This window comes from Crocodylus siamensis, chromosome 5, assembly GCF_052110815.1.
Source record: "Crocodylus siamensis isolate JL-2025a chromosome 5, ASM5211081v1, whole genome shotgun sequence".
NCBI classification, from domain to species: Eukaryota; Metazoa; Chordata; order Crocodylia; family Crocodylidae; genus Crocodylus; species Crocodylus siamensis.
This window is the reverse complement of record NC_143399.1, coordinates 28663791-28690335: the sequence shown is the minus strand read 5'-3', so window position 1 is coordinate 28690335 and position 26545 is coordinate 28663791. Positions and strand designations below refer to the sequence as shown.

Below are 26545 nucleotides of genomic sequence, written 5' to 3'. Positions count from 1 at the left end.
GTAACTTAACTGAGGAGAGTCAGCAGGCAGGGCACCAGCCCCAGGAATCATCTTTAGAGGGCGGTTTCTGAATCACCCTCCCTGCCCCTGCACCATGGGAATCTTTGCCATACCAGGAATAGTCATTCCCCACCCCGCCAGTGGTTTGCACCATTCGAACCCTCACCTCCCACCCCAGCCCAGTCCCTGACACTGAACGAGCTCGCTATGCCTCTGCTGAATGCTATGGTAAATTGTAGGCCTGTGCAAGGAGGCAGGTATTTGATCCAGCTTCAGATCCAGCCACTTCAGATGACAGCAATCCAGTCCTGAGCTCCAGATCGGTTTGCCACTTTGATCTAGCCGAAGTGGCTCCGAAGCTTTGGAGCTGTCTCGGAGATCTGGCCATAGGGTATAATGGGGGATCAGTGAAATATCTATAGCTTTGTTGTTTTGTCTCTGATTTGGGCCAAACTTGCTGGGCTGGTAGCCTTTTCTGAGAGCATGAAGCCTACCAAACATCAAGAAGCTAGGTGCATGGTTTTGTGGGGAACTGCACCCCAAATTCTTGAAAGCAAAACTCACATCATGTCTATGTGTTACACCACAGGGGGGTGAAAATTCCAGGGGTGATGGCCCCTGCTGAGACCACAAGTCATGCCAAGTTTCAAGAAGATCGGTGCAGGGGTTTGGGGAAAACTGTACCTCAAGCTGCTGACAGGCAAAACTCATGACACAGATGGCCCTGTGTGTTAAGGCACAGAGGGCTGAAAACTGCAGGGTTGGTAGCCCCTGCTGAGGCCACAAAGCACGCCAGCTCTGTATGTGTCTCACTGGGGGAGTCTGTCTTCTGGGGCCCTGCACCTCAACCTGCTGACAGGCAAAACTCATGATATGGGTGGGTGCTTGGGTGACTGCGTCTGTCTTGGGGCACGGGGTGGAATCTACTGCAGGCCTGGGTGCTGGGGCTGCCAGACCATGAAGCCTACCAGCTGTGTGTGTATCTCACTGAGGGAGTCTGTCTTCTGGGGCCCTGCACCTCTGGCTGCTGACAGGCAAAACTCGTGATATGGGTGAGTGACACTGTGGTGCGCGCTTCCTGGTGCTGGGGCCTTTGCACAACACAGCAGTGTGCCCCAGTGAGGCCTCCTCCTCCCCTACAGCCTCACTCCTGGTCCACCACTTTGTGTGACAACAGGTAAAATAACTTCGCTGGCTCAACACCAGTAGCATCAGCAGCGGCATCAAAGGTACCCAAACAGAACTGTCACAGAGCCTTTCTTTTTATAAAGGAATTGATAACAAGAAATAAAGATGTTGTGTTGGACATATGACTCATGGTGTGTGATGGCTTATCTTGTGTTTTAATGTCGATATGTGTATTATGAAAAAAAAAAAAGGAGTACTTAAAAAAATGTATCTTTGGAAGCTTTAGGGCTGAAAACCCCTTTGTGAGGCTGAGGAAGTACCTGCAGTTGATCCTGGATGGAAGGAATAGTAAAGAAGCCAGAGGCTGGCCTGGTCCACAATGCAGGCAAGAAAGCCAGTCAGTGAAAATGGAAATGGAGGCATCGGGGGGGACGGACAGGCTGGGGTCGGGGGTTGCGGGGAAAAGGGGATGTAGCGGCACAGGTGAAAGTGCAGAAGTGCCTGGCATGTCAGATGTCATGCCAGTCGCAGTGTGCCAGAACTCCACTGTGTATATTGAGTCCATGAGTTTCTGTACCTACTACATAGGAGGCTGATGAAGTGCAGTTCATAGTCCTAGTTCTGAAAAGTGGTTTGTACATGCAAACAAGCACTTAACCTCATCACCAGAACTGAAGCCAACTTCCTACAGCTCAAAACACAAAACCTGCCAACTATCTTCAGTACCCCCACAAACTGTGCACCAGAATCTACCAAAGACAACAAAACCCAACTACCTGTGGGGGCACATTCCTCACCAAAAAACCACTCTGCCTCCAGTCTCTCAGGCCTGATCCTGAGAGGGAACAATATACAATGCAAACCACTGTTCAGAGCTGGGCCTATGAACTGCACTTCATCAGCCTCCTAGGTTGTAGGCACAGAAACTCATGGACTCAATATACACAGTGGAGTTCTGTCACATTGTGACCTGCCAGACATCTGCCCCAGCCTCTGTTGGTCTAATAAAATGTATCAGATTCACCCAAAGAACCTTGTCTGCCTATGTCCTTAGATCAACACAGCTACAACCTACACCCCTGAATAGTAATAGTAATTGAATAGCTAAGCTAAGATAAACTAAATCCTACCCAATCCTTTCTAAGAAGAAAAAGGAGCAGGCAAGTTCAGCAAGCAAGCTGAGATTCCTGAGTCTGAGGGTTCCTTTCTCATGCAGTTCCTGATAGGGAACAAGCTAGCAAAAGGCACAGCATGCCTCCGAACAGTCTTTTATGCTGTTTCTAGGTCCCTCCCCCCAGACGCTGTCATTGGAAAGGCAGCCAGAGAGAAATCCTTCTCACTGGCCACCTACACATGTCAGTCTTCCCCCCCATTCCCCCTCCCACTCTCCCTCCCTCTCCTGCTCCCCTTCCCTCTTCTAACTTTCACTTTCAGTGTCTGAAGCATCCAGAGCGTTTCCAGAGCTCTTCGGAAGCTCCAAACCGCTTCAGACATCTGAACTGAGCCTGCGCTTCGCTCCGGGCATGCTGTTTCGGATGCCGAAGCATCTGAAGTGACCCCGGATCCGAAGTGCGATCCTAAGCCGTGCACAGCCCTAGTAAATTGGAGAGATCCCGTACATTAGGATTCACACTTCCAAAATCAAAGTTTACTTGTGTGGCCTGGACAATTTTTACTTGAACAGGTCAATAAACTGTAGAAATATATGCTGCAAATGTAGAAATATATACTGCAAATGTGAGTTACTGTGAATAAAACCATAGGAGACTTCAGATTGCTTCCTTAATGTTATAATCTGGGCTCCCTTTGCTAATTTTAGCCTGTGGTAATTGTGTTTAATTATTAGATAAAGTATGAATATGGTCTCAGTCTCTAAATATTTAAACTTTCCAAATGACCAGGTTTAAGAAAAGCAAAGCAATATACTAAGGGCATGTCTACACATTGCCGTATGGCAACATCACTACAGCACCGTAGCACTTTAGTATTTTCTTTTGGAAGTATTAAAGCTTGGAGCAGTACAGTTGGTTACTGCACCATGCGCATGGTTAGACTTCACTGCTAGATTGCTGTAGCAGCGTACTATACTGGGGGGAGTGCAGCACTACAGTGATGTAGCTAACAATCACATATAGACCTGCATGATCGCTGTGTCGCCATAGCACGCTGTACAGTGACATAGCGTATCGCTACATTGCTGTAGGGTGACGTGTAGACACACCCTAAGAGAACTGTGAGGAAGTGCTGTAGAATTATTGACTCATGGTGGGCCTGATTTACTTGGACTAGCTGACCTCTGGAGATCTCTTCTGGCCCTACTTCTCTATGACTCTGTGCCATAGATCTGATAAGCTACTAGTTGCAGAAGGTGCTGTGATGCAAGTCACTCACAACCCCTGATCTTTTGGGGTACTAGACCTAGCTGACATAAACTGAACAACAGATAGGGCTAGTCTAGCCAGGAGATCCACTGAGTCAGTACATCACCTGGGAGACCTCTGTAGCTGGTGCTGGTATGGAACCAGTCTTTCCAGAAGGGCAAATGTTTTCACCTTCACAGCTCCTCTTTTATGACGTGAGGTGAGAGAGAGGAACTTGCAGCCTCTCTGCCTCCAGGGATGATTCTAGTCATTATTGAAGAGGGATCAGCTTTCAGGTGTTAGATATCTGTAACTAGGCAAGACAAAAGTGGACTGTAAGTGATTTGGCCTTAATAATAGGATGGCATCCTAAGGTTGGAGTATTTGTCTTTGTCTAGCTCTTAAGATATGGAAGTTAGACTACAGTTCTACTACATCCCCTCCTTTCCCCAATGTTTTGGGGACATCTAAAGCATTCTGATCAACAGGGTTTTTGATGATTTTGGGGGAGTGAATATATAAATAGTTCATGTTGGAGAAAATAGCTGAAAATTTGATGAGAAGTGAGCTTGGGACTTGGACGTCTGGGTACTTATATATAAAGGGCAAGACTGACTCAAGCCAAGGATATCACTGAGATTCAAATAAACACACACAAGTAAACAACATCTCAGTGAACTCAGTTTGAGGTGGGATGAATCTAAAAAGTCAAAGTTAATGGATCTATGAAGTGAGGTTGTTGTCTTGCTGGTAGAGGTAGTGAAGGCTGTGGGAAAGGAGAGGTTAGTCTGGAAGAATTCCTTTCTGCTTTAGGAAACCTTTTCTGGAAACAAAACAAATGACCTCTAGCCAGGAATAACTCTCAGCCTGTCCTGTAAAAATTGAACTAAGAGCTCTGCTACATTCCTCACACTTATTCCATTAGCCAGATTTTCTATATCTTTTCCAGAAAGTACTAGATGTGTGAAAAAAGAGGACACTATTTTCCCTAATATTTGGAGAATATGTGGCACTCCAAAGGACTGATGGGTTATTTTCAATAAGTACCATTCTCATTTTGGAAAGTCCAAGAGGAAACCATTGTAATTAGGATGTCTCTCATTAGCCTGCTTAGTGGGAACACTTCAGCCTCACCTATTAAAGTATTAATACAGGTATTTTTACCATTCCTCAAGGTTAATTTATTAGCTATGCAAACAAAAGCAACGGACTTAAAAACCTGCCCTGCAAATATTTAAGGTTCTGAGCCTCTCCTTACAATAAAAAAAATGTGTGATGTTTGAAAAGTAGGGAAAGTCAAGCATGTGCACTGCAGAATTTAGTGATGTCGGAATATAGAAATATATGAAAATGTAGTGCATAAACCATATTAATATGTTTTCCTTATGAAAAATCAGTCCCTTTCTATTGCAATATATGTTAAATTTCTTCTGTAGGTTTTTGCCATCTATTTTCACAAAAAGGAGTTCTTTGCCTGCCAATTATACCTTAACTTTCCCCTTTAAAAACATTTACATTGTAACACAAATAAATCCAAAGTCCTTGGAAGTAAAAAAAAAATGAACAACTTAGCATTGGTTTTAATGGAAAATTATTTCCTGTCTTACACCTTGAGGACAACCTAATCAGTTTTGTTTTTTCAGGTAAAAACTAATGAATGAAACATTGTAAGTAAATTGCCTATATATCAAGAAAGGCTTTAAAGGACACTAAAATGGGACAGGCAAGGACCTCTTCTGCATTTGCAACTAAATTTTGGCTTTTTAGCAAATAGATTTCAGGTGCAATGTGAAGAAATACAGGAAAAAATATACTCAGATAAATTTAGATTATTGTGTTATATCATGCAGTGTCACATATTAAACTTGGAAAGCCTATCTGGAATAAGAATTTTTTTTTATATAACCTTTAGACCTCTCCCCCCTCAAACTGCTTCAGCTGTGAATATTTTGTAGCTAGCTATGAAATAAAACATTCCTCTATACTTGTATTATATTAACTGATTCAATTTCTCTGATATAGGGCCGTAAAGGAGATCCAGGGTTTTCCCCAGGGCAAGCAAAACGTGGAGAAAAGGTAATCCATTCTCATTTAAAAACCAATATTATGATTATTCCCTGGCCCTTTGTATTGATGGGTCTAATCTTTTTAAGTGTTGTGTGAATTTTAGTCTCTACTTTTCAATTAATGATCATGATAAGAAGCAGTATGACTACTGCTTTTTATATGTTGTAGTGATTAATCCTGTGTCTGGTGTTTCTCTGACATTTTTTTTTCTAAGAATTGCTAATGGATATATGGGAGTTGGATTTTAGTGCACTACAATAAAGTAAGCCTCTTCAAAAAGGCAAAAGCATTCTGTAGTTGAAACATAACTGTCATGACTATGCCCTCATTTACATACTTAAATCAGGAGTGACCCTGCTTAAATCAGTAAATGTGTAAAATCCATGTGAGTGAAGAGAGAACCACACTCAGAGAAAAATTCTGATTTGACACAGAAATGTAAAAATGACTCTCAACTCAGCAGTTCTGCTCCTTTTTCTCATTCAAAATCTTATATACACTCCTTAGGGAGGAGAAAAATAGCTATTTTCTCCAGGCCAGTTTTCATATCATCTGGAAAACTGTTAACTAAATTGCAGTGGGTTTATTCAGGTGTGGCTAGGGGCAGAATATTATTTTGATATGGTGCCCACTCCAAGAACCCAGCCTTCCTTTCTGATTTCAGGTTGAGCCTGAAGGGTGGGCTGCTAGGAGAAAAAACATTCTTATTTTCAAATAGAGCAAACTGGATTGATAAAGAATAGGGATGCAACTACAGCCAGATCTTGACCGTTACTTTTTAGGTTACAGCTAAATATTACACAATTTAGGACTTGTGTGCACAGGGAATTCAGAGAGAAGTTAGTACAAAATAGCAAGGATATGAATTTTAGGCTATTCTGAATTTAATCATTCAGTGGATCCTGTTATTCTGCACTAGATGTGTCTTTTCCAGATTAGATATTGTAGGATAAAAAAGTTGACTTAAACTTCAAAAAGTCACTCTTAGTGTGGAATAAGAAAATTCATAAAAGAAACTTCTCATCAACAACTATTCTGAGCCTGCTTCCTGAATAGATGACCCCTTAGTACAGAAACATTCCTATTACATTACCCCAGTGAAGTGAAGGCAGCAAAAGGCAGCCGTTTATGAATGAAGGATCATTCAGCTCTAAAAACAGGCAGTAAGAGTATTTTATGGTGGCAAGTTCAGATAACTTGACAGTAAGAAATCAAAGATTTTCACTTCCAATTCATATTAAGTAGGATTCTCACGATAAGCTTCCATAGTTGAACTATTTGGGTATCTGTTTGGGTGTCTTGCTAAAATATTTGTCAGTATAAACATATAGAGTGGTTCTTTGTGGAAGCTGTGGGTTGGATACTTATGATTACTTCACTTTTGGACTGCATATCTACTAATTATGGTTAACACTTTAAAACCAATGTGCTAATACTGAAAATTGAATATCATGTTTGTTATAATGCTATCTGTTTTAAGAACGCTTTGTATTTATCCTAAATTATATAGTTATGAGTTATATCTTTTGCTTTTATGTTAAGCCTTATTATGGTCAGGAGACAAACTGTTGTAACATTTTTACTAACTGCAAAATGTAGCAAAAATCCTGACTTTACATTCTTGTTACAGAAATCTGTAAGAGATATATGTATTTATAGCTGTTTAAGTTATCTAAATCACTGTAACTTAAACCTTGTTACAACAGTTTGAGTTTATTTTTGCTGTACAAACATGCAGATGTAACAGTTGCATTGTAACAGGTTCTACTGGTATCATTTGATTCTGATGTAACCATTGCATCTGTCTACTCCTAGACCAATTCCCAAGATGGAGCACTCTGACACATCACATTTGAATCTGGCCCACTGATTCTATAGGATTCCTGAGGTTAATAAAACTCACAAGTTGAAAAGCCGTAAAAGAAGAGTTAAACATAAAAAGCAATTTGTGATAGTTTAAGAAGACATAAGCTTCCACCTTGCACTTTTTCCCAATCCCTTGGCATGAAAAGGATTCTCTTACATTAACTCACTCTTATCATTATGCAGATACAAGCAGGTCTTTGAGAGTCTGAGTCTAAATTTATGCCATCCCATATTGTCTCTGGATTTGGCCCATGGTGCTAAATGAGAAAATTTGCCAATATTCTGTTTTCAAGCATATCTAAAGTATGTGGCATACTCGCCACATAAACCCCATATATATTTTTCTGTTGCTTGCAGATTTGTATGGAACTAAAAGTGACAACCATTTTCTGTAGTGCAAGAAATTTGTAATGAAAATATTGGAAAACAGACCTAATTAAATCAACTTGAAAGTTCTTTGACTCCTAAAACTCTCTTCCTTAAAATGTAGGCATCATAGCCAAGGAGAAAATACCTGACAACAGTTCAGTTGCTGATTTGCCAAGACTATTGCTAACATTGTCTTCTTGTCTCTGTTTCTCCCGCTCATCTGTTTGTATCAGTCTCTAGTCTCCTATCATATGCATAGATAGCCAGCTCACTGGGGCAGGGACTATCCATTTGTTTTCTACACTGCTTAACACAAGTGTCAGATCTGATCCACAATTGAGGTTCCCAGGAACTACAAAAATGAAAAGAATGCATAGCAAGGATGATGATACTTACTTAAAGTGCAGTTCACTCTAGGCAAAAGTATAGCCCTAGACTTATGTCACTTCTTCAAACCCACTAAAGATGACTAAAATACAACAATTTGGGGACCCTGTAACATAAAACATTTGTCATTTTCATCATAAATATCCTAGAGTAAAGAAAAATGTACTGTGTCTCAGGTGTTTGTAATCTTTTAAAATATTCTAGTGAAATAAAATGTTTCTACTTTATTGTGTTGCACAGGGTGACATGGGTCCAATCGGTTTACTAGGTCCACCTGGTAATACAGGTGAGAAGGTAAGTTTTTGTTTTAAGTTTTGTATTTTCATCTTAAAGTCACGTCCATTGGAAGGGAGTGGGATGTTTGCAGACACGTTGAGACTGACCATATTTGAACTGCGCAGTGCATCTTTGGGAATTCGTCATCATTTGAAATTTAAAATAATGTTCTATCAAAATATAATTTGCAAGAATAAATTGGACCATAGTCATATGTTTCATTGACCTCTTTTCCAGAATGTTTCCAACTTTATTAATAATTTTTAAAAATGAAATTTTCCCAGGGAATACAAAGTTATAGAACTTTATAGCTATTGTCTCCTATGTTGGAAGAAGCTGAGGACTATAGCTCTATAAGTGCTTTAAAGTCGCTGTAGATTAGTAGCATAACTGAGCAGAGCAACTGGAGTGTGCAAAAATAGCCCTCACTGCAGCCATGGCTGCCTTGTGTGGAGCCACTACCCAGGACATAGAGCTGCCCTGTTACATCTCTGCTTTAGACTGTAAATTAAGACTCTTCATTCCTTCTTCTAAAATCCAATCCTTAGTATTAGGGAGTTAGTAAGGTTTCAGCATACTGTGCTCCTTCTTATCAGGCAGAGGGAGCATAGCTGAAATACACATGCACTTCAGGCTGTCCATCCTCCTGGGCAGACTGCATTTTGGATTTGGTGCAGACTCCACCACTGGCAAATGAAGGAGTTATATGCTGGAGTCTTGCTCAATTTTGGTTGGCTTATTTAGAAAGGGTCAGTTTGAATCCTGCTTTAAACTTGGGACTCATATCTAAGTATGGCTGCAGTGCATGCACTGTCACTGTCCATTTGGCAGAAAAGTAGAATGCTTTAGGCCCATGACTTCATTCAGAACTTCACTGAGAACTGAATTCACTGAAAATGTAGTAGCAAAATATAAATGAAAGCATTTTTATGGATGTTCTCAAATGTTCTTCTCTGAAAAACTTGGTAAGGGTAAGTAAATATATACTCGCCTGAAAGACAAAGATATTTTAATAGAAGAGTCTTAAGGTGAAGTTGCACATTACATTTAGACCATGCAAAGGGCACTTAAAACACAAGGGTCTGTGCATTAAATCTCATTAACTTGTGCTAAGTGTCCTCTAACTATCTTAAAGTTGTGCCATCTCAAGCAAGGGTTAACTTTGGGCTGTGCTACCAAGCTCATATTAAGGTAACTTCGGTCTGTTCCACAGAGATAAAAGGAGCAATTGGCAGTCCTGTACTGCTCTCAGGCTCACCTTCCCCAGAGCAGGGAAATAGCCCAGGTGTCCCAGCTCCTAATCACACCCCTGCTCACCAGCCCTCCAGTGGGAAGTCAGAGCTGAAGAAATGGTATTAACCCTTAATGTGTGACTGCTCACAGCATATTTTAACTTTAATGACACTTAACTTGCCACAGAGTTCATATGTTCTAAGTCAGGGTGTCATATATGTGGCCCACAAGCCAGATCAATCCAGCCCATAAGTTTGATGGGGAGGGGGACCTTGCTGTGGCTGTAGTCAAGCACCCCAGCAAGAGCTGAAGCTGCTGCAGTTCACCGGGTCGGCCTGCCTAGTGGGTAGAGCCAAGCATGAAATGGGGGTTGCAGGGGTAAGGGTCACAAGTCAGGAGCCAAAAGGCCAAGCCAGGGTCCGAATCTCTTCAGCTTCCATAACAGAAGGATGAGGGGTGATCTTGTGGCTACAATTTCACTGGGGGGAGAGGGGGAGGTCAGCAAGGAATAGGGCAAGGGTGGGCAGCATGCAGCCCACAGGCCAGATGTGGCCCACCAGACCATTCTTTCCAGCCCATGGAGCTCCTAAATAATTTAGAAAATTAATATTTACCTGTCCCTGGCTGCCTGTCGTGCGGCCCTTGATGGCTTGCCGAAACTCAGTAAGCGGCCCTCCGCCCAAAATAATTGCCCACCCCTGGAATACAGGATACTCTGTTTACCAGGGCACCCCTTAGGGTTACTAGAAACAATGGCCATAACCTGAAGGAGAGCAGATTTAGATTGGACATCAGGAAAAAAAATTTTACGGTGAGGGTTGCCAAAATATGGAATGGGCTTCCTAGGGAAGTGGTGCTTTCCCTTACCTTGGAGGCATTTAAAAGGAGATTAGATGAGCACCTGGCTGGGGTTACTTGACCCCAGCGCTCTTTCCTGCCCAGAGCAGGGGGTCAGACTCAGTGATCTAATATGTCCCTTCTGAACCCAGAAATCTCTGAATCTACAACCTGGGAATCGGAAACCCAGTTACCAAGTCTGAAGGATAATCCACAGGGCAAAGTCCAAGAGTCCAAAGCTAAGCCAGGCTTAGGAATCAGATTCATAGAAATTTAGGTCTGGAAGGAGACCTCATGAGATCACTGGGTCCAGCCCCCCTGCTCTGGGCATCAAAGACTGCTGGGGTCAAATAACCCCAGCACGATGTCCAGCTAGTTTCCTTTTGAAGATCTCCAGGGTAGATGCCTGCACCACCCATAATGGGTGCCTTTCCAGAGTCTGCTCACATGAAGCATGCAGAAGTTTTTCCTTATATCCAGTCTGAAACCTTCTTCTAGGAGTTCGACCATTGCTCCTGGTTTTCCCTTGGGGCACTCTGGTGAATAATTGTTTTTCGTTCACCTGTTGTCACTGTAAGATTTCAAAGTAGCTGCTTGCAACTGGCTCTTCCTCCATTTGAAGCATCCCTGGCAATAGTATCCCATGAGTTGATATTGATGTTGCATTTTTTAAAGTTGGCTTTGAGGGTGCCCTTCAAGTGTTTTTTAACCCTCCTCTTGAGCATACACCTTAACTGAGCTGGGAGAGTAAAACTGGCATTGGGAGTCTGGAATTGGAAATCGTCATGGCCAGCCCAGCAAAGTTGATGTCAGAGGACACTAATATTGGTGCATCTATCCACACTGGACTCCAAGGATCTTCTGCAGGCAATGTTGGTGATATTTCTCCAGTGACTTGACACCAAGTTGCCTGTATGTTGTCCATGTCTTGGCTCTGTACAGTAAGGTGGGGATCATGACTGCTTGATAAACCATGAACTTGGTTTCATATCTGATGTCATGATCTTCAAACACCTGTTTCTCAGGTGTCTGAAAGCTGCACTTGCACATTTGAGGCAATATTGTGTCATTGATGTCAGCCTTCTGCAAGAGATGGCTTCTGAAGTATGAGAAATCCTCATCATTCTCCAGAGTCTCATTGTAAATCTGAATTACTGGAGCTGAGGACTGTTCATTAAGAGCTTGTTGACAGAGGACCTTAGTCTTCTGAAAGTTAAGTGTCAGTCCCATTTTCTTGTATGCCTCTGTAAAGATGTCGATGATTGCCTGAAGGTGTGCTTCCATGCAAGCACAGACTACAGCATCATCAGCATACTGGAGCTCAATGATTGGTGGTCTTGGTTTTGGCTTGGAGTTGACTGAAATTAAACTGCTTACCATCCATTCGGTAGGTTAGCTCTACTATATGACTGGAAGCTTGTTGGTGGTCAGATGTAGCATCGTGGTAAGGAATATCAAAAAAAGGGTTGGAATGATGACACAGCTTGCTTAACTCCCATCTTAACCTCAAAGAGATCTGCAATAGAGCCATCATTGAGAATCACTGTTTGCATACCATTATGAAGCAAGTAAAGCATGGTGATGAATTTTCGGGGGCACACATACTTCAGAAGGATCCTCCACAGCACTTCGCGGTTGACAGAGCAAAGGCTTTCTTGAGTTCAAAGATGGTAATGTAGAGAGGTTTAAGTTGTTCCTGGCATTTTTCCTGCACCTGGCAAGCAGTGGAGATCATGTAGGTTGTGTCTCTTGATGCCCTAAAACTACACTGAGATTCTGGGAGGAACTCTTCAGCAAATGTAAACAGATGGTTCAGGAGGATTCTCACAGTGATCTTTCCTGTGGTGGACAGCAAGGCAATCTCTCTGTAATTTCTACAGTTGGACTTGTCTCCTTTCTTGAAGATTGTTACAATCATGGTGTCCCTGAGGTCATCTGGGATTTCCTCATCATTTCTGTTCCTGTGATGTGAGCTCCTCTCCCCCAAGCTTGAAGATTTCAGCAGGGATTCCATCAGCTTCAGATGCCTTGTCATTGATGGCTTCCCTCATCTCATCAAGGCTTTGGAGGGATTACAAGATTGTTTCTTGTTGTGGGATAGAATTTATGCAGAAAGAAGATTTCATTTTAAGTCATTTTGTAGTGTGTTTTGCTGTAGCCAAGATTTGTCATTTCAGATGACCAAGCAAGCAAGAGGCAAAAGCTCAGTTTAGCTTCTTTAGACAGAAGCTCAGTTTGTTCAGGGAGAAGTACAACTATGTATTATCTTCACAGAAATGATGTCCATGTTTAAACTGGAGAAATACAATTTAGAGATTAGGAACTAGGACAGAGTGTAGATATTCCATCAAGGAGAAAATGGAAAAAATAAAGGAGAACTATAAAGCTTTCAGCAGAAATATAAACTAGAAACAGTCTCAGATTATCAGACCTTATTCATTCGTGTTGACAAGTCATTAAGCAGAAAATATAAATTACATCATGTTAATCATATTAATGCTTTATTGACAACAGAATTCAAGAAAGAGAGAGTACCAGAGCAAAATGCAAAATCCAATATTGCACTTTAAAGCATTCTTTTCTTTCTTTGTCACGAACATTTGTAATTGCCTTTTGTGTGTAGTACAGCCAGTGGTTTTTTGCACTGGTCAAAACCATATATTTATTTTTTCTGTAAACGGTAGAGAGAGATACTACAGAATTAGTTCTAAAACTAGTATGGAAATATATCTCATTTATCTACAGATCTTTGGCGTGTTGTTGTTCACCCTACACAAGTAAAGATTACCACATCCGGGGGGGAAGAAAAGAGAAAGGAAGTGGGAAAGAAAAAGGGAGTGAGAAAAGAGAAAGGGAGAAAAAGAGGAGGGGGGTGGAGGCTAGGTTTTGTGGGTATGCAGGTGACTTATAAGCACAATCTTTGCCCTGAATAACCTGCTGCAGCAGGGGCAGAAGAGTGATGAGGACTGGACACAAGAGGTCCTTATTTTCCTGGCCTCGTGCTTCCTCACTACCTCTACCATGGACCACTGCTCAAAGGCCACTAGAATTTATAGTCCTTAGGTGGAGAAAATTCAGCTTGGTGTGGTTAGTTCTTATCCAGATCAGATCCAAATTTTATCTGGTAGCCTGTTTCTTTCCAGCAACTGTCACCAGAAGAACTTTGGTGTCTTTTGAATCCTAAAGTATGCATTGCTTTGCTGTAGTGTCAGTTTCTACTTTCTTTTGAACAAAAGTTGCTTAGATATGAGCCTGTTGTAATTTGTTCTCCACTAGGGGACTCTCAGTTGGGGGTGCGGAACTAAAGCTGACTTTCGTCCTTCCACAAGAATTCTCAATTTGTGAGGGTTAGAGACTCCACACATGATTGAATTCACTTGAGCATTGAAGATTTTATTTTTTCTGTGATATGTAGATCAGATTCTAACTAAAACTACATTTGAAAAACCTTTAGTCTGAATCAGTCATGTAGGAATACCAGTCCCTTGAATTATGTTACACCTATAATTATTAAATCACAACTCTATTTTAATAGACCTTAGCCCCAGCCTTGCAGTGTTTGAGATGACTGAACTTTGGTATCATTAACCAAGATATCTATGGGCATGTGTAGATGAAATGGAGACCCTAAATTGAAGCGGTGGGTTTTTAAAAACATTGCTTCAATTTAGTGCTCCTTAAATGCTTTAGCATCATGCACACCCCCCCTTACCTGCCTCTCTGGTGGCAGGGAGGGGAGGGCGAGCTGCTGGTGGGTGGAGCAATCCCTGGACTGGGGGGGGGGGGGGGGGAATGACTGCTGCTCCTCTCTGCAGCAGCGGCAGGCCCCTCCAGGTGGCAGCTGCCTGCAGGCACCGAGCTCAGGCAGTCCCAGGGGGCACCACAGCCACAGAGGGAAGCACCAGGCCCCAGTGCAGCTCAGGCAGGTAGGCAGGCTCCAGGGAAAAGAGGCAGAGTTTTAGTCTGCTGCGGCCCAAGTCATTTCAGGTGGATTATGCTGCCAAATTTGCTACAGCGGCTGGAATTCCTGCACAATATGCTGCCAACACAGGCAAACACCAACACCATAAAAGCAGTACAAAAGCACTTAACCGGCTTTAAAGTGTTATGTACACATGCCCCTCATTTCATCTACACACAGCCCACGTCAATAAGCCTGTTGTCAGATTTCTGCTGAGCTGCAAACTTGTTTTCATTTTGGAAACTCCTTTTAAAGGATAATCGTGCATGCATAGCTGTGAAGGAATCCAGATGGGAAAAGAAGGTATTTTACAAAGTTCCTTTTTGCTACTGTATAGTAAAGTGCTGCTTTAAGAAAAAAGGTACATATGCCCTGCCTTCAGGGCTTTTCTCTTTGTTTTCCGGGAGGGTCAACCCTGCCTCGGATTCCACTAGTACCTTTTTTAGGAAAAATGGAGCTGGGTGAGCCATGCTGAGACAAACCACCCCCATTGTTCATCAGACATTTTTACTGCTGTCTGGAAATGGTGCTGGCTGATGACATCAAGGAAAATCACCGCCCATCTGATTTAAAAGCTGGCAGCAGGGAAATAGAGCTGGCAGCAGCACCACTGGGACCAGAGGGGGAGGCTGCTCCCTGGGCTGCACACAGGGACCTGATGGAGGGGTCCAGGATTTATTGAAGAAGGCATCACACTGGCCTGGCAGGGCAGCCAGGCTAGGAGGACAGCATCGAGGAACTGTGGAGCCACATATGCCAGACCTGTGAGTGGGGCAGGCCAAGGCCCCACACCCCAATGGTTCCTTTTTCTTTCCTCCTAAATTGTTTTGAGTTTTGCAGGGCTCCGAAGAAGGGAGAGGAGCCAAGGGCAGCCTCCACAGGCCAGGAGGAGCCAGAATAGCACAGCAGGTAGCAGCGTAGGGAAGGAAGACCTGGTGCTTTGTCTGGTCCAGTCTGACATCCCGTGGTTGTCTCGCATGGAAGGAGGCCAGGTGACAAGCAAGGAGAAGACAAAGCAGGTGAAGACAACATAAGGGCAACCCAGCGATCCAACATCTGGTTGTCCTGAGGGTTGGTGCATGGCCAGGGTGTAGGGGAGGTGAAGCCCTGAGAACACCCACTAAGGGCAGCACCTGGTCTGCAAGGAGCAATGAGAAGGAACGCCAACACTGAAGGAAAAGATAAAGCCATGGCAGGTTAGTATCGAGGCCTTCTTTGGGGTGAACATGACCCAGCGTCAAGGCCGCTGGAACACACCCTGTGGCCAGCACCAGGTGCATGCTCCAAAGTGGCAAGAGAGCACCTCCACAAGGCCAGACGGGTGCATGCACAAAGAGAAAAGTAGCCACAGGTGAGTTGAAGAAATAATAATATTTTCATAATGGGTATATATTGTAAGCAGCTGGGGCCAAATTTGGTGAGGCAAACTTACCATCTGTGCCTCCTGACACAACTGTACTTGTAGCAGTCCAAGAGTCTTCAACATAAAAAATATATAGTTAACTTGACCAGTAGAGACAAACAGGGACAAAGAGCATCTCTCGTGATCAAAGAGTAAGGAACAGATTTTCCAAAGAGAGGGTAGGTGGTTGAGGTTTTTTGATGTGAATGCTACAGACAGTTTAATCTCAGGAGGGATGACATATTATATATGCATGCTGCCATGGCACATCAGTTTAAGTTCCACAGGGTCATAAAGGAAATGGAAGCCCAAAACAATACCATGAGGCTGTAGATTAACTTGCCTTGAATCATGCATACATGCAAAAATAACCATCATACACAAGTGGCTGCAGATAGTCAAAATCAAAAATAACTTTAATTAAAGCAATTAACTAATTGCCTACAAGTAAAATGCAGAGTTTTTATTTGGAAAGGAAAAGATTTGGTTGCAAACAGAAAGAGGCATATCTATTAGTATTCCTGTCTTCATTTTTCTGTGCTGTATACAACACTGAAAGTTGCTGGTACTAAACAAATAAATGTTTAAATATCTGCAAAAACATTCAACTTTTCTGTGGTTGTAAATGACTAAGTTTATTTCACATGGGTGCCATTTAACTGAAAAGAACTATTTGAATTGAAGGGGAAAATACTCTCCCTTGAATGCTGTTTTTAGGGACATTTTGATGTATTGATTTGGCTTAAATGTAATTTTGCCTGAAGCTTACCTTATTTTTTTTACTAAGTATACACTGTCTGGTATTTTTTCATCAAGATAATGTATACCACCTTTCTCTGAAAGAAACCATTAATTCAACCTCTGTCCTTTCTCCCTCTTCAAGACCAAGTCTAGACAAAGTGGAGAGGAAGGGGTTTCTTTGTAGCAAGCATCTCTCTTCATAATAACAAATCTAAAATTTACATTGAAACTAGCAAAGACACACAACTAAGTTAGCATCCCATTAGTTCTCCTTACTAAGGTAATCAAAGATGTTTTTCTTAATAAAGCATATGAAGGGAAGCATGACAAGAGCATTATGTTAGTAACTGTATTAAAAAAAAATCTTCTGCATGTAGGGTATGCCATAAAAGAGTAATTAAAAGATAGTGAAGCAAAACTGTGCAAAGGAACTGTGATGTGGGGGGCCAAAATCAAATCTGCATAACAGCTGTATTCATTGGAGATGTGTTAAGGGTCATTGTGCATCAGTTGTATATTGTGACATCCATACAGCATTTCCTGATTTATCTTGATAAGAGATAGGGGCCTTTTGGTTTCAAAAGAAGTATATTCATATTTGCATTTGAAATACTGGGTCTTGGAAGTAGAAGGAAGCCTCCAGATGTGTCAGCATTGCAGTTGAGTCAGCATAGCAACACAGGAAGGCACCCAATAAACTTAGCAGCTTATGTGCTGGTACCAGTGTAGCTGTAGCAACATGGCATAAGCCTAACCAAGACCCTGGGTACTTACTCACCAGCTAAAACCCTTGCCACTGCAGCCTCATAGCTATGAAGATAAGAGCTAGCTTGTAGCTAGATTGTATCTGGTTTAGATTTGTCTCCGCAAGCTACAGTTGCATTCCCGCTTGTCTAGATCAATTATTCTCTGGTGCCTTGGGGTGCTTGAGATCCTTTCAAGGGTGCTGTGGGCTGTCACACAATGTTAGACACTGTTAGGTGTGCAAACATGAATCACAAGATAAAGCCAGGGATTTCAAACAGGAATTCTAACTTGATGTGTGGGCTTTCTGAGTTCCTTGCAGCAGAAAAACTCTCTGGTTTTCCTGTAGTCAAAAAACAAGTGAAATCTAAGAGCTGGAGTTTTCAGAGTGGTATCTCAGGTCTCGTGAGAGGTTCTGCAAGTCAGATGTGGGGTTTCTCACGTCTGAAAAGGTTTAGAAAACCTCTGGGCAAACCGATGTAATTGACATGTTGAGTGGCCTGAAAGAGGTCCAGTTATATTGCTGAACCTCTTATAGATGCTATCATTGACATTTATGACATTTTGTAAACAAAATAAATATTAAGTATTCTTTCAGGAGGCTGGAGGGACTAGGCAAGAACCCTGATGTAATTTTTACATGTCAAATTCAAAAAGAGTGGATCTACAAAGAAACCAAACAAGGTTCTAGTATGAGGCTACAAGCAGACAAAACAACATTTTGAAACCACGTGTCAGTGAGTGAAAATATGGAGCTGATAAGTACATTCTGTATTATGGTGCTTGTGGTATTGTCAGGCTGATGCAGCATCAGAAGAACACCACAGGATTGTAATCATGAGACAGTAGCAAGAATGACATAAATTTATATCACTTATGCTGAATTGCTTCGTTCCTGTCATTATGCTGAAAAGCAAGAAGACTAAGAAGATTATTGTCCCGTAAACATCATTTGAACTCTGCTCTACCACTGCCTTCTCAACATTTTGAAAATCATTGTTCAGCTGTTGCCATAGATATGTTTATTTGCGTGATGATTCCTGAATTGATGTAGGTCGTATTAACTTTTTGCAAAGCAGTTTTCCATTCCTATGGCAACTTTTTTTATGATAGTGTATAGAATCTTACAGCTTGTTGGCTTAACAGCATATCCACAGCAGCTCTTTTAGGTTTTTTTTCCCTCATGTTCAGAGATCATCTCCTCTTCCTGTGCACTCAAAACAGTGAGTTCCTGGTTTCTCTGTCTTCCTTGGGAGGTGGCAGAACTACTGTTCTGTCTGGGAGCTTGGGCAATGTGGTTTTTTTTAATTAAACAAAACATATTCTAGTGGCAAAAGTACAGAAACAGAAAAAGTAATAAAAAGTGACAGAGACTGAGAGCTTGTCTATGTGACATAAGACACGCATGTTATTGCTGTGTCCACTAGCTTCCAAACAAGAAGCAGTAGAGCCACATTAGTGTGGTGCCACATGGCGAGGGACTCTTTTGGAGGTCCCAGCATGGATGCATGGATGTCCCTTTAGCCTTCCCCTAGCAATGCTAGTGCTTCTTAGATTTTCAGAGTGAAATAAGCTAAACCAAACTGAAGTAATTTTAATTCTGAATAGGACTGCACACAGGGAGGGGTTACATGTAATTGAAATAATTCACTTGAACATTTAATTGTGATTGATTTACTAAGCCTCAGTTCCCTTTCTTCCAGTCCAGATGAAACCAAACAACAGAACGTTTTCTTTAAAAGCACTTATTCTAGTGAATTCTTTTCGTTCAGAAGTAGGGTAAAATTCTGAATACAAAATAAATAGGATTTAAGACTCCCGAGGGACTTATCCTTTTAAGGCACTTTTGAATATTTTACCCATCATTCCTAAGGAAATGTTAATGCATTGCCTTCCAGGTTTGTGTTGCAGAGGGTTTACTCATGCTCTTGGGGGGGTTTTTAATGGGCTACCAGCAAGTGTTCTAAGACATGCCATGGCACATTAATGGAACAGTTTCAATCACCTAATTTGTTCACATCAATTTCTCCACACCAGTGCCACAGCTATCTTCTTCACTCCCTACACCAATATTAGTAGGCTCAGATACAGCATACTGAAATGGAAAATTGGATTAAATGGACCTACTTCTCACAGTCATCATCTTCCTTTTTTATTTTTTGAGCATTTTTTAAAATAGGGAAATCAATCCAACATGGAACTCTTTAAGTTGACTCACAAACATTCTGGTATATGGTTAAAAATATGTTCTACGTCTTGTAATTTGCAGATGAATGTAATTGGTCTTTCCTTTATCATTTCTAAACATACCAGTACTCTGTGTGATTAGCAAGATGCTCTATTGGTTTGGAGAAAATGAGGCCTTTGGATTTTTTTTAATGAACATTTTCCTAGAGAGCTTCTCTGCATGCTATGATAATTCCCTGGTTATATCTTTTAATGTTATGACAAGGATTTGGAACAGGGAAACTGCCTGGACTTAATGCAACTTTGCAGTAATTATAATCAGATCAGTGCCTACGGCATTTTGTGTACATGTTAGTTAAATGAACACAAACCAGTGCTAATCCATGCAAGCTGAGCAGCCTATCTAGAAGTTGTCTATATCTATATGAAGGCTTCTCTTTTTCTCTTCCCATGTCCATTTACACATCAACTATTGAAATTAAGTCCTGCTGCCTGCTGATGTCACAGACAAATAGACATGCCAGACTTTCTCGATGAAGGAAAAATAAAGGAGGAAAGGGTGGAACAGGGGAGGGGAAGAACCAAAAGTTGTATTTTACATATCTGAATGTATTCACTATAGCATCTGCTGTTCTCTACCTGCAGGGTCCCAAAGGCTATCCAGGACTACTGGGTCCACAGGGTGAGCAGGTAAGTAACACAAAAAAACATTCCTTTAACACGTGTTTTTCCAAGCATGTTATGTACCACTGAGCATAAGGATGATGAATGAGATTGTTCTGCTCAAGAATTTAATGTAAATTACTGATTAGTTGAAGAAATGATTGATAGAGTATATTTTGTCCAGATGCTTAGCTGCCATAGAGAGAAGTGCAGTAAAGACCTAGATAAATTAAAATAATTTGTTTTCTCCAACTATTTTGATCACCTAGTAGAAGTGTGGTTTGCAGTGCTTCAGGAGGAAGCAATTCAGATTCTTTCAAATCTTTACTGACTGGGACTTAATAATACATGCTTAATCTGTTGCGGAGAAGGAGCAAAATGTCTGCACTGCTTTCTTCACACTTCTATATCAATTCAAGGGATAGCTTTAACATGAATTTTTTATGTAACTGTTTGCTATTCCTCCATGCCAAGATAAGCACCTACAGCTCCCAAATATATAGCCATGGAGTAGACTTAATTTTTTTCTACACAATACTGAATGTGCTGTCAGTGACAAATAAATAGTAGTGATGATCACCAAAGGGGAATGCAAATACTGAGAGCATTATCTAAACCTTTAACTGAATTCTACACCAAGACTCAAAATGATGGGAAGATCCTACCAATAATCTCAGTTCAGTTTCACAAGTAACTTTATAACAGATTATTACTTGTTTGAGGTCAGTGGAAGAAAAACATTAACTGTGGGGGCAACTGGTTCTGAAAACCAAAGGAGCTGCAAGTGGGGAAAAAAAAAGCAAATCCATTGGGAGGGATTCATGGGTGAGGATATGAGTCAGATTCACCCCAAGAACAATTTTGGCAAACAAGTAAACAAGTGTGTTAATTTCCCTGAGGAGAATCTGATATGTAAGACCTCAGTATGAAATTACTGTCTGCACATCTCAGTAAAGCCATACTACTGTTATACATAACGTTATTCTTTGTTATATTATTTTGTAAATATTTAAAACTATTTTTTAAGAGTTTTGGAAAAGGTTTATTCAACAGATGTTTCCTGTTACTGCTATTTTTAGGCCTTTTAGAAGGTGATGCATAATCTTAAAGAATGGCATGGAAAGACTGAGAAAAATTAAAGTCAGTTTACATATCACCAACAATAGAATTTGGGATTTTCCAAAAAACTTGCCTGTTGTTTGGAATTTCCATAAACTTGCAAAGAAAAGAAAAATGTTTCTGTACATTGATCAAGTCTTTAATTACTTGAGAAGGAATGAAAGCAAATGGAATGATTCAGCCAAAAATATCAAGAGGCCCCTTAACTGTTTCAGGTTTTAGAGATCACAGAGCCTGGTTCCATGGCAGACCACCCATTCATGGCCTAGCAGGGCAAGGAAGTGAAAGAACATCCTTGAACACACACAACATTTTTTGCCTCTGCACTCATGACTCCCAGTTCTTTGGTTGTTTTTCTTTACATCAAACCAGCTTTGTGCAGCTTATGGCCTACTGATCTAGTGACTCTCATGTGACAACAGGTGGAAAGGCTGGACAGTCACTAAGCCACCCTATGGACTTGGGTTATTTAAACAAATTATCTAAGGAGCTAGGGGTAGAGAGTCCATTTCTTCAGTGTGTCCAGTGAAATTGTATCACTTGGAACCATTGCAGAAGGAAATATTTTCCTTAAAACAGTCAAATATGGAAATATTAAACACATGCAAAAATAGCTACAAAATATTTGTGAACTTGATAAGAAAAGGAACAAAGGGAAAAAATAAGCATTTACTGCACCCATTCCTAATCCAGGTTTACATTGACCTAACCCTGGACAGATATGCGAAAATTCAGATACACAAGGATGCAAAGATCTTTCATGCATGCATTTGTTTAATAAAAGTGTCAGTCTCAACAAAATGGCTAATATTAGTGTCAGCTTGGGTTATACGCACTATAAATATTTCTCCCCTAAGGGCATCTCCAGTTGTGCACAGCTAATTTTACCAAACACTGCCCAAGTTTTTCCTTCACAAATCAGTGTTCTTCTTTTTAGCACTCACCTTCTGTTGGACTTGTCCTTCCTTGCAGTGTGTTTCAAATGTGTTTTCCATTGCTCAGTGAGTAGCTGATGTTGAGTTTAGTTGCGTGTGACAAGTGTGTTTCATAAGTTCTCTCTCTCACCTACACAAAAAGTAGTCTTGCACTGAAACGAAGCACTTTCACATTACCATTGAGTGAAAAATGCACTAAAGATGATTGCTATTTTTTTTCTTTTTAAATCTAGGGAATTCCAGGAATGGCTGGCAGTAATGGAGCAGTTGGTTACCCTGGCAGGCAGGTGCCGTAACTATGCTATAGATTTATATGTTTTCTTTACTGAGCACCTTTTCCATTCTGTGAATTGGTTGGTTAGTTATTTATTTTCTCCTGCCTCTCCTGGGTAGTTTTTAGTCTGATGTATGCTATGCATGGCTTGTTCATCAGCAGGAAATAATTTGTGAAACCAATCTCCCTCAAAAAGATTTTCTGCCACCACGTATGATTAATGTCACTTCTGAAAGCACCATATCAATATCTGGTTTTCTAATAGCTTTGCATTGGCTGACATTGTGTCATTAGCCCCTGTAACAAACCCTTTTCAAAGACGGTGTTCATTGTACCTTCCATATTGGACACAGAAGAGGTTAGACTCAGAAATTTTGTGTTCCTTTCTAGTGCATACCAATCTTGTTACTAAATTACAGAAAATATACAAATTGAGCATTTCTCTGAAAACTGTTTTTGTTCTCTGAAATTTTTAACATCTAAAGTTCAGAATAAAAAGGAAACATTCTACTACAGAATGGTTTCTGCTTATTTACAGAATAAGCAGATTATATTTTAAATTGATTTACATAATTATTTATTTATTTTAAATATGTTTATTTACTGCTGAAACTAATGAAAATACTTCTTCACCTTTCATGGGGAAACACAACATTAAAGTGTTTTTTCCAGTCAGATATCTGTGAGAGAGCCAACAAAAATATCTACTGCTATACTTGCAAGCACTTTTTAATATTGATTTTAATATACTTGTAACAAATGCTTAGCCCAGTAGGTATAAATGATGCATGAAAAGTAAATGGCAGCCATTTTACCTGACATTAAAGATGCATAACGTGTGTTCAATTTTCAGTGGAGCTGTGGCTGCATATACAGCTGAAGTTGACCACTGACCTAAAATGTTTTGACATTTTATTACACCAACATTCTGGTGGTTATATATTGTGAAGTATTATCAAATAGTTTTTATAGTAGTGGGTGGCAAATTGCCAACATTTAATCATATAAAATACTTTGCAACATTGGAATAAACTTATTATTCTGGCATTGGCCAGAAAATAACTGGAACTTCATTCAATCATAAAAGTTTATGGAAAGCTTTGTGAAATTACTTTACTGCTAACTTGAGACAAAATTACAGCTTGCTCTGGAAGAACTTACCCCACAAAATAACTCAAATGTTAAGGAAGTTGTAGTCATTGCCAGGCAATTCACACATGAATTAAAGGAAAACACCTCTCTGAACTGCCATAATGGTGAAAAGCACATTGTCAGTTTGAAAATTAACAGTTACTGCTATAGCCCTTTTAAGTCTTGTATTTGCACTTATTTTACATAAACTAAAAGACATATCCTTTTATATTAGGGTTTAGCCGGACCAGAAGGTAACCCAGGTCCTAAAGGTGTAAGAGTAAGTAAGTTTTTTTTAAGCATTATGGTGCACTCCGCTCTATTTTTGTATTGATAGTATGTAGGAAGGGGAATGAGATGTTTCACTTAGATTTGCCAGTTGTATGTCCACTGAATCACTCCATCTGTTTTGCAACCCACTAATAACAAAACTTTTATTTGAAATGTTAATTGTTTCTTTCTTTTTCATGTCTGAAGTGAGCACTATAGTATCAAAGAAATGCTTTTCTTTCTCTTGGAATTTATACAGGCAGGGAAAAGAAAAAGAAAGCTGTGAGACTGTGTGAACTGACTGTAGAGTGGAATGGATATTTCTTGCCTGGAGCATTATTTTTCATAATAGAAGCTGTCAAAAATGAAGAAGTATCTGGCTCGTGATCTATAAATGTTGCAAATGCTGAAGGAAATCTTATAATATAATTCAGTCAGATTTTTGGTTAGATTCTAAACTATTTCAATTGATATAACTTGCACAGATTTGGGTTATAAATCTTGATATTTTTCAGATTTAAGAGTTGCTTAAGCCTAGCTCAAATTCCAAGAGAAAAATAGAGGGTTTTTTTTTTTCCTGTTTTGTTTTATACATACAAATGTGTATTCTTTCAAATTCACTCTCCTCAACAGATCATTAGGTTTGGATCAGGTATGAATCTTGTGTTAGTAGTGTTTTGTAACCTGAGATTTGAAATTGCTTTACACTAGAAAGTTCTCAGGCTTTTGATCCTATGGGGACTCCCAATTGAGCAGGTTACTGATGAAGGCAGGGTAGAGATGCACCTTATAGATTAGCTGAATCAGGTTACTGATGAGTTTACCATGTACTTCATGGTGTTCCATTAGATGTTTACATCAAGTTTTTGGGTCTGTGCAATGTATCTTTTATTGCAATTGTAGTTATTTAAAACCTCCTTTCTTTTAATTTTGTGCTCAGTTTCAGTAGTTGGGAGAAGTTATTCTTCTGTTTGTCAGAATCTCATACCAAAACGTTCTGCAGTTCAGTGGCTTGCACTCGTTGAGCATCTGTTCTTTTTTTCTTCCTCCAAACTCCTCCATAAATCTTCAGCTATATCCTTTTTCATTTGCACAAGAGAACCAGGTGATCTCAGTCCCTTACAGAAAAATTTCCACTTCCTTTTTCTTTTTGTACAGAGGCATCTATAAATGGTCAGTCATTATTAATATGAGTCATTGCTAGACCAGTCTCAGAATGTAATGTTTTAAGGATACTATGTGAATCCTGCATCATCCTTTATTCAAATTTTGTATGTAATATCATTGACACGATGACGTTTTTATGTTGTTGAAACATATAATTATTTCAATATCATTAGAGCTCTTAAAGTTAGACCGTATTTCTAAAATGTCACTACATCCTGCTTATTTAAGTGTTAATAACATATAAAGAATCAAGACTGAGAGCTGCAATTTTTAAATCATATATACAATACCAAGGATCATTGTACTTCCTGAAATTCCTGATCGATAAGTTAAGGTTTCATAGTTTCATAGTTTCTAGGGTCGGAAGGGACCTGAGCAGATCATCTAGTCTGACCCCCTGCCATGGCAGGAAACAGTACTGGGGTCAAACAACCCCAGCAAGGTGTTCATCTAACCTCCTCTTAAACATCCCCAGGGTAGGAGCCTGCACCACTTCTCTTGGAAGTTGGTTCCAGACCCTAGCCGCCCTGACTGTGAAGTAGCGCCTCCTGGTATCTAACCTAAACCTACCCTCTGCCAGCTTGTGACCGTTATTCCTGGTCACTCCTGGTGGTGCTCAGGGGAACAGGGACTCCCCCAATGCCCGCTGCTCCCCTCTGACTAGTTTATAACAGGCCACAAGATCCGCCCTCAGCCTCTTTTGGAGGCTGAACAGGTTCAGGTCCCATAGCCTCTCCTCATAGGGCCTGCCCTGCTGTCCCCTGATCATGCAAGTGGCCCTCCTCTGGACCCTCTCCACGTTGTCCACATCCCTCTTGAAGTGTGGCGCCCAGAACTGGACGCAATACTCCAGCTGCGGCCTGACCAGTGCCGCACAGAGGGGGAGGATCACCTCCTTGGACCTGCTTGAGATGCATCTGTGGATGCATGCCAAGGTGCGGTTGGCTTTCCTAACTGCCTCCCCACACTGCCGGCCCATGTTCATCTTGGAGTCAATGATGACCACCAGATCCTCTTCTGCCTCTGTGCTGACAAGAGGGGAGTTCCCTAACCTGTAGGTATGGTGCCGGTTGTTCCTCCCCAGGTGCATCACCTTGCACTTGTCTGTGTTGAACCCCATCCTATTCTCATCCGCCCACCCCTGTAACCTGTCTAGGTCTGATTGTAGCCTGTTGCATTCTTCCAGTGTGCCTACATCCCCCCACATCTTAGTTTCATCAGCAAATTTGAACAGGGTGATTTTTACCCCCTCTTCCAAATCACCAATGAAGATGTTGAACAGTGCGGGCCCGAGGACTGAGCCCTGCGGAACCCCACTGCCCACGTCCCTCCAGGTTGAGAAGGACCCATCCGCTACCACCCTCTGGGTGCGGCCCTCCAGCCAGTTGGCGACCCATTTGACTGTGTGGGTGTCTACACCACAGCCCC

At 41.0% G+C, this 26545-nt stretch overlaps 1 protein-coding gene across 2 annotated transcripts in view; it reads left to right on the top strand.

Moving 5' to 3' along the window:
* The window catches only part of COL24A1 (collagen type XXIV alpha 1 chain), a 270456-nt gene that overhangs the window by 65195 nt on the left and 178716 nt on the right, over window positions 1–26545 (top strand). For both annotated transcript variants that reach the window (XM_090049548.1, XM_090049547.1), the window contains exons 6-10: window positions 5511–5564; window positions 8418–8471; window positions 20204–20248; window positions 22509–22562; window positions 23916–23960. In XM_090049548.1, the coding sequence (XP_089905674.1) occupies window positions 5511–5564; window positions 8418–8471; window positions 20204–20248; window positions 22509–22562; window positions 23916–23960 (252 nt within the window). The remainder of the gene's footprint in view (window positions 1–5510; window positions 5565–8417; window positions 8472–20203; window positions 20249–22508; window positions 22563–23915; window positions 23961–26545) is intronic.